The 7,257-nt window shown below is 45.5% G+C and overlaps 1 protein-coding gene across 1 annotated transcript in view; it reads left to right on the top strand.

The window, feature by feature from the left end:
• The window catches only part of NPLOC4 (nuclear protein localization 4 homolog (S. cerevisiae)), a 67,198-nt gene that overhangs the window by 20,649 nt on the left and 39,292 nt on the right, over positions 1 to 7,257 (top strand). Inside the window, exons 6-7 of the mRNA XM_011933332.1 lie at positions 320 to 499; positions 4,523 to 4,609. Coding sequence (XP_011788722.1) covers positions 320 to 499; positions 4,523 to 4,609 — 267 coding nt within the window. The remainder of the gene's footprint in view (positions 1 to 319; positions 500 to 4,522; positions 4,610 to 7,257) is intronic.

Raw genomic sequence — 7,257 nt, 5'->3', positions numbered from 1 at the left:
ACCTCGTGATCCACCCGTCTCGGCCTCCCAAAGTGCTGGGATTACAGGTGTGAGCCACTGCACCCGGCCCAGATGATTATTTTTTAAGATACAGGGGTCTCATTCTGTCGCCCAGGCTGGACTTGAACTCCTGGGCTCAAGTGATCCTCTAGCCTCGGCCTCTTGAGTGTCTGGCACCACAAGCATGCACCATCACTCCCTATTGGTTTGTTTTTTAAAGAACTAGGTAAAATATGCTTATGAATGGTTTGTGCTAGAAAAACAAGTGATTTATTTTCAATGGCATGTTTTCATCAGCCCACTCTTGTTAACTCTACAGAAGTACAGGCATGTGGACAATATCATGTTTGAGAATCACACCGTTGCTGACCGCTTTCTTGACTTCTGGAGAAAGACAGGGAACCAGCATTTCGGGTACTTATATGGACGGTACACGGAGCACAAGGACATTCCCCTTGGCATCAGGGCTGAAGTGGCTGCGATTTATGAGCCACCTCAGGTAAACATGATGGGATTCGAGTTCCTGAGTTTCTGTGTTTGGAGGCTGTGGGGGACACCCTTTCGGCGAGGCCTTGCCCTGTTTTCTCTGTTGTTTGTGCCTGCCCCCTCTGTCACACGCCGGTGCATATGCACAACATTTTCTGAGTTATTGGAGAGTGAGAGCATGGCTCCTAAAACCTTCAGTATATTGGATAGTTACTTCAGTTACTAAGGATAAGGATATTTTCTTACACACCCGGTACATTTGCCACTATTGATCCAGTGTTTTTATCTCGTCTGCTGTCTGTGTCCAGGTATGCTCATTGCCTCCGTAGTGTCCAGGTGCTCTGTCCTCCTTGTGTCATTCTGTGTCTCTTCCGCTGTGCAGCAGTCACTGTCTTAGGGGCCATGGAGAAGGCCACAGACACACCTCAGCACAAATCACCAGAGTGTCACCAGAATAGCAAAACTGCCACCAAAATAGGACTGAAAACAACTTAAGATTTGTTTGGAGGAGAAAGAAGTGTCCTGAGGGTGTATCTGTAGGGTGTGTACACAGCTAGTCACTGTGCTTGGAAGGCCCTCTCAGTATGATTATGCCACCAACCACTTACACATTGTATTTCCAGTTTTTAGGAACTGGGCTGTGTGTGTATATTTATATAAATTTTAATTTGTTTTGTAATTATGTATAATATTTATATAGTGTGTTTTACATACATTTTATTGCAAAAGTAAAAACTAAACAGATATTTAATGCTAGTTAGTGATACGCATGCTGTACTATTTAGGGAGAAGTACATTTATGTCTGTAATTTACTTGAAATCCAATAGAAAAATGGATTGATGGGTGACTAGAGGGACAGATAGTGCATAGGAAATGTTTATGCTGAATCTAGTGATGGGTATATGAGTATTCATTGTAAAATTCTTTACATTAGCTGTTATGTTAGAAATTTTTAATTTTTATTTATTTATTTTTTAGAGATGAGTCTTGCTCTGTTGCCCAGACTGGAGTGCAGTTGTGCAATCATGGCTTACTGCAGCCTTGACCTCCTGGGCTCAAGCGATCTTCCTGCCTCAGACTTCTGAGTAGCTGGGACTACAGGTGCATGCCACCATGCAAGCTAATTTTTAAATTTTTGGTAGAGTCAGGGTCTCGCTATATTGTTGGTCTTGAACTACTGGTCTCAAGTGATCTTCACATCTTGGCCTCCTGAAGTGTTGGGATTACAGGTATGAGCCACTGTGCCCAGCCAGAAGTATTTTTAAAAGTTGAAAAAGAAAAAAAATGTGCACATTTCCAAAGTCATATTTACAAACAAGGCTTATTCATTTCCCTTTACCCTGCTTTCCTCTAGAGGTAGCCCCTAGAATTTAAAACCTGTTTTCTTTTTGAGACAGCGTCTCACTCTGTTGCCCAGGCTGGAGTGCAGTAGTCCCATCACGGCTCAGTGCAGCCCCAATTGCAGCCCTCCTGGGCTCAAGCAATCCTCTTGCCTCAGCCTCCCAAGTATCTGGGACTACAAGCGTGCACCACCACGCCTGACATGTGTGTGTGTGTGTGTGTGTGTTTGTGTGTATATATATATATGTATATATAGTGTGTGTGTGGAGACAGATCTCGCCATGTTGCCCAGGCTGATTTGGAACTCCTGGGCTCACACAGTCCACTCGCCTCAGCCTACCAAAATTCTGGGATTACAAGTGTGAGCCACCATGCTCAGCCTAAAATCTTTTTAGTTGGACTTCCTGAAGTTTGATGTTTTTTTTTTTTTTAGTTTTGAGACAGAGTTTTACTCTGTTGCTCAGGCTGGAGTGCAGTGGCGTGATCTCCACTCACTTCAACCTCCACCTCCCGGGTTCAAGCAATTCTCCTGCCGCAGCCTCCTGAGTAGCTGGGATTACAGGCGCACGCCACCACGCCTGGCTAATTTTTGTATTTTTAGTACAGACAGGGTTTCACCATGTTGGTCAGGCTGGTCTCAAACTCCTGACCTCGTGATCCACCCGCCTCAGCCTCCCAAAGTGCTGGGATTATAGGCGTAAACTACTGCGCCCGGCCTGATTTATTTATTTATTTATTTATTTATTTTATTTTATTTTATACCGAGAGGGTCTCTGTATTGCCCATGCTGGTCTCAAACTCCTGACCTCAAGTGATCCTACTGCCTTGGCCTCCTAAAGTACTAGAATTACCAGCATGAGCCATTGTGCCTGGCAAAAGTTTGATTTTTTGTTTTGTTTTGTTTTGTTTTGTTTTGTAAGAGGATCTCCTGAGCGAGATCCTCTTATCTTTCTCTCAAGTAGCTGGGACTGTCGATGTATGCCACTGAGCCTGGCTAGTTTTGTTTTTTTTGTATGTGTGACATTTTTAGTGTAAGCAGATACACTCATGCATGCACACACAATCATACTATCCTTCGTTTCTTTGTGCGTATACTATATTATGTGCACTGTTTCCACCTAACACTGTCTTGTGGAGATCACCGGATGACTGGCTTCCTATTTAAATAACCTGACTGGGAGGCAGGCTGGGGTGCCCTGCAGCTGCTCTCAGAGGTTGCTGATTACAGTCTGAAACTGCAGCTTGTACCTGGGTGATAGCTGGCGTACAGGCTTGCTAGTGGCCCCTGCACGAATGTGTGTCTTTCTTGGCTGTATTTATATGGATTTTCAGTGACAGTTTTGGTATCTTTGCATAACAATAGATGTAGTGTTTCATGAGGCCTTTGCCTGGCAGAATCTAGTGTCCTTTTAAAAAGAGACACTAGATGGCAGTAGAGACCCCGCCAGTGAAGTCTCAACCCTTAGGTCACTGTGCTGTACTCAATATGCTGCTTTTCCAAGCACAAAGTATTCAGATTCAGTTTTTTTTAAGGGGTCTCTTTCATGGAGAGCTCAGTGGTTCTATTAAAAAGTATAATTGAGGTCAGGCGTGGTGGCTCACGCCTGTAATCCCAGCACTTTGTAGGGGCAAGGCAGATCACTTGAGGCCAGGAGTTCAAGACCAGCCTGGCCGACACAACAAAACCCCGTTTCTACTAAAAATACACACACAAAAATTTGCTTATGTTGCCACATGTCATTAAACAACTCCTTTTCCTCAGATTTTTCTCTGAGTTTGTGGTTTAACCTATGTTCTGGAGGTATTAATGACCTCCATATGGGTAATACCCAGCAAATGTAAACTTCTTTGTGGTTTTGCCAGATTTTGACTAATTTGCAAGGATATGTCCAGTTACTGCAACTCAATTTGGGATTACCTTTACCTTCCCTATTCTTATTGCTGGGGTTTCTGCATGAAATGATACCTATTAATGACCCGCAGGCTACATTTAAGTGAACATTAACGATTTTGGTAAGCTTGGTCCACTCTGGGAAGTGATGTGCCGTGGCTGGTTTCAGTTGCATGGGAGCCAGTCGAAGCCACAGCTCATCGACTGCCCTGTGCCAGATGGAAGGAGGTGGCTGATTTTCGAATGCCTTTTCCCTTCCTTAGGGATGGTGAGCTCATCACTCTCTGTGGAGTTCATAGTATCTCTCCAACTCAGTATCTTAGCTGTGAAGCCAAGCGCATTGTCTCTGCGGAGCGGCACACAGATTGTCCTGGCCTGTTTTCTGGGAAAGGATGTTACCTTACAGTTTTTGAGTCTTGCCTAATTTAGCCAAAGCTGTTTGAAGTGAAGCTACTTATCCAAGGAAGTTTGAAAATAACTTCATTTCCTGATGAAGGAACTTTTAAAACAGGCAGGAGTATAGACCTCCCCTTAGTCCTGAGCGCTCCTGATGCAGAGCCGTGCCACACACATCAGCTGGGCCCTGTGTGCCACATGTTTTGCAGTCCTAGTAAAAGGCACAGCGCAACCTTAGAGAAGCCGGGAGGCGTGTTGCATGTGTTTTATCTGTGGCTGTAGTTCTCCTTTCTGACTAGGAGGCCCCCAGCACTCCTTGTGACCTGGAGCTGGAATTGGGAGGGCTTGGAGTGCTGCTTCCTGAGCCCTCTGCTCTAAGTCCGTCTTCTCCCTTTGATTCCCCGCAGATTGGTACACAGAACAGCTTGGAGCTTCTTGAGGATCCAAAAGCTGAAGTGGTCGATGAAATTGCTGCCAAACTTGGCCTGCGGAAGGTACTGAGGCATCGGGCAGCCAAACAGGGGGCGTGGCCAGGCTCTGTTGAGCATCCAGGCCAGGGAGAGTTGGGGGAGTGGCCGGGCTGTGTTGGGGACGGGCTCTCCCCAGCTGCACAAGGTCAGGTGCAGGCACCATACGTTTTGAAACTTCACGTGTATTTATTGGGCACCAACAGCTTTTATGTTCCTCTGACTTAAACTAAAATGAGAACGTTTTCTTGCGCACACACGCACACACACACAAAATCCCAGTGCGGATCTGGCTGTTGTATTTCAGCCTTCCAGCCACACTTCTTGAGGACTGCTTCAAGTGGGAAATAGAAGCAGGAGTCACACCCCATCTGCACCCCTGCTGGCTCCCCTGTGCGTGTGTGTCCCTTCTGCCTGAACCGTCCCTTCATGTAGCTTGGAAGCCGAGGACAGTCAAGGCTGGCGTTCCGTTGACAGCGTTCATGTTCCGTGGCGTGCACTTGGAGCTTCTGCTGTTCCGTCATCAATCATCGTTTCATTTCCTGTTGATAATTTAGCTCTCTGAGCCTACGGTTCTTCCTAGTTTCATGGAACAGTTAGAAAATGAGAAAAGGATTTCCTTTTTTATTCTGTTGATCTGGTTTATCTGACATTGATAAAGTTCCCAGGAACGATTTTTATAAATTCATGTAGAGCCATGAATTTGAACATATCTTACAAGTTTAATATTAGTAAGTATGTTTTATCCTTTATTTCCTAATCATCTTAGACTGTGAAAAATAATCTCTAGATTATTTCATCCTCTCTACAGATGAAGGGGATGAGACTGCAAATGTGACTTAAAAAACCTAGTGTCAGTGAGCAGTCCACACACCGTTTTACTCTCTTATGAAAGAAGCATCCTGTTTCTAACAAGGAGTCAGCATCTTCATTTAGGGTCATATTTTGGTTCAAATTCTGGAAGTTCTCTTGTTGAAAAGAGATTGGTCCAATTTTTTGGCCTAATTTGTTGTAGTCTTATAATTCATAATCTTGAAATTACTTAAATACTTTTTTTCAAAACATGAGTTTCTCATTTTATGTTATGTTATGTTACGTTACGTTATTTTAAGGAGTCTTGCTCTGTCACCCAGGCTGGAGTGCAGTGGCACGATCTTGGCTCACTGTAACACCTGCCTCCTGGGTTCAAGTGATTCTCCTGCCTCAGTCTCCTGAGTAGCTGGGATTATAGGCGCCCACCACAACGCCCGGTTAATTTTTGTATTTTTAATAGAGATGGGGTTTCACCATGTTGGCCAGGCTGGTCTTGAACTCCCGACGTCAGGTGATCCACCCGCCTTGGTCTCCCAAAGTTCTGGGATTATAAGTAGGAGCCACCATGCTTGGCTCAAAATATGAGTTTCTAAGCCCTTATATTTCTCAGTTTGATTTTGATTCTGCTTTATTTACTGCTTAATTACATTAATCCTTTAAGTCTCATTTTCTCTGTTGCCATCACCTTGGGTTTTCATTCACTGGGGCATCTTTAAAGACAGTGAAAGTCTCCCAGTGTGCTGGTCATATCTGCTGGGGATGGATGGGAAGAGTTGTGTGTCAGGTAGTGCTGGGGAGAGTCACGGGCCGCAGATCCTTCCCAAGGACAGAAGTGACAACTGCCGGGACCCAAGTGCTACTCCTGCGGCCTTGCGACAGGCTTCTGGTGCAGGAATTCACAGGCAGAGGTGGGCCTGAGGATCCCACAGCACGCAGGCACTGCCACACTGAACGTGCAGGGGGTGCTGGGTCACGGGTTTCAGATCCCTATACCCTCAGATGCTTCCTTCTGGCCTTGAACTGGAGCTCCCAGGAGCAGCTATGTGAAGTCTGCATTCTGTTTCCCCTTTTATCTGAAGTGCCTTTCTCTAGGAATCCTTTTTCTTAGCTTGTCGGGAAAGACCTAGTCTATGAAATGTTTATTTGCTTGCCTGTTGTCTGTCTTCCTCTTGGGAGTTTAAGTGCCTTTTTCACCCACCTTCTGTTGGTCTCACTCACTGCTGTGTCTCTTGCATCCAGCATGGTGCTGGGCAGAGTTGGTGCTGAAGAAACTCATCTCTAAACCAGCAGCACCAGAGGGAGTGTGGCCAGTTTCTACTGAACAGAGATGGAGATCCCTGGGTGTGGCCTGGCATCTTACTTGAGGAACCCGTTGATGTAGATTAAGCTGGCTCACAAAAAGGAGCTTCTGACTGAGAACATTCTTTTTAAGCTCTCTGGGCAAAAGCCAGAAAACATTCATCATCTATCTTTTTTTTTTTTTTTAAAGATGGAGTCTCACTCTGTCACCCAGGTTGGAGTGCAGTGACGCGCTCTTGGCTCACTGCAAGCCCCACCTCCCAGGCTCATGCCATTCTCCTGCCTCAACCTCCTGAGTAGCTGGGACTACAGGCACCTGCGTCTCAGCTAGCTAATTTTTTTGTATTTTTAGTAGAGACGGGGTTTCACCGTGTTAGCCAGGATGGTCTTGATCTCCTGACCTCGTGATCTCGTGATCCGCCCTCTTGACCTCCTGAAGTGCTGAGATTACAGGCGTGAGCCACCGCGCCCGGCCATGTCCAGCTAATTTTTTTTTTTTTTTTTTTTTGAGACAGAGTTTCGCTCTTGTTGCCCAGGCTGTAGTGCAATGGTGCGATCTCGGC

The sequence above is a fragment of the Colobus angolensis genome, unplaced genomic scaffold (genome assembly GCF_000951035.1).
Source record: "Colobus angolensis palliatus isolate OR3802 unplaced genomic scaffold, Cang.pa_1.0 Scaffold1, whole genome shotgun sequence".
NCBI classification, from domain to species: Eukaryota; Metazoa; Chordata; class Mammalia; order Primates; family Cercopithecidae; genus Colobus; species Colobus angolensis.
This window is presented reverse-complemented; position numbering and strand designations above follow the sequence as displayed.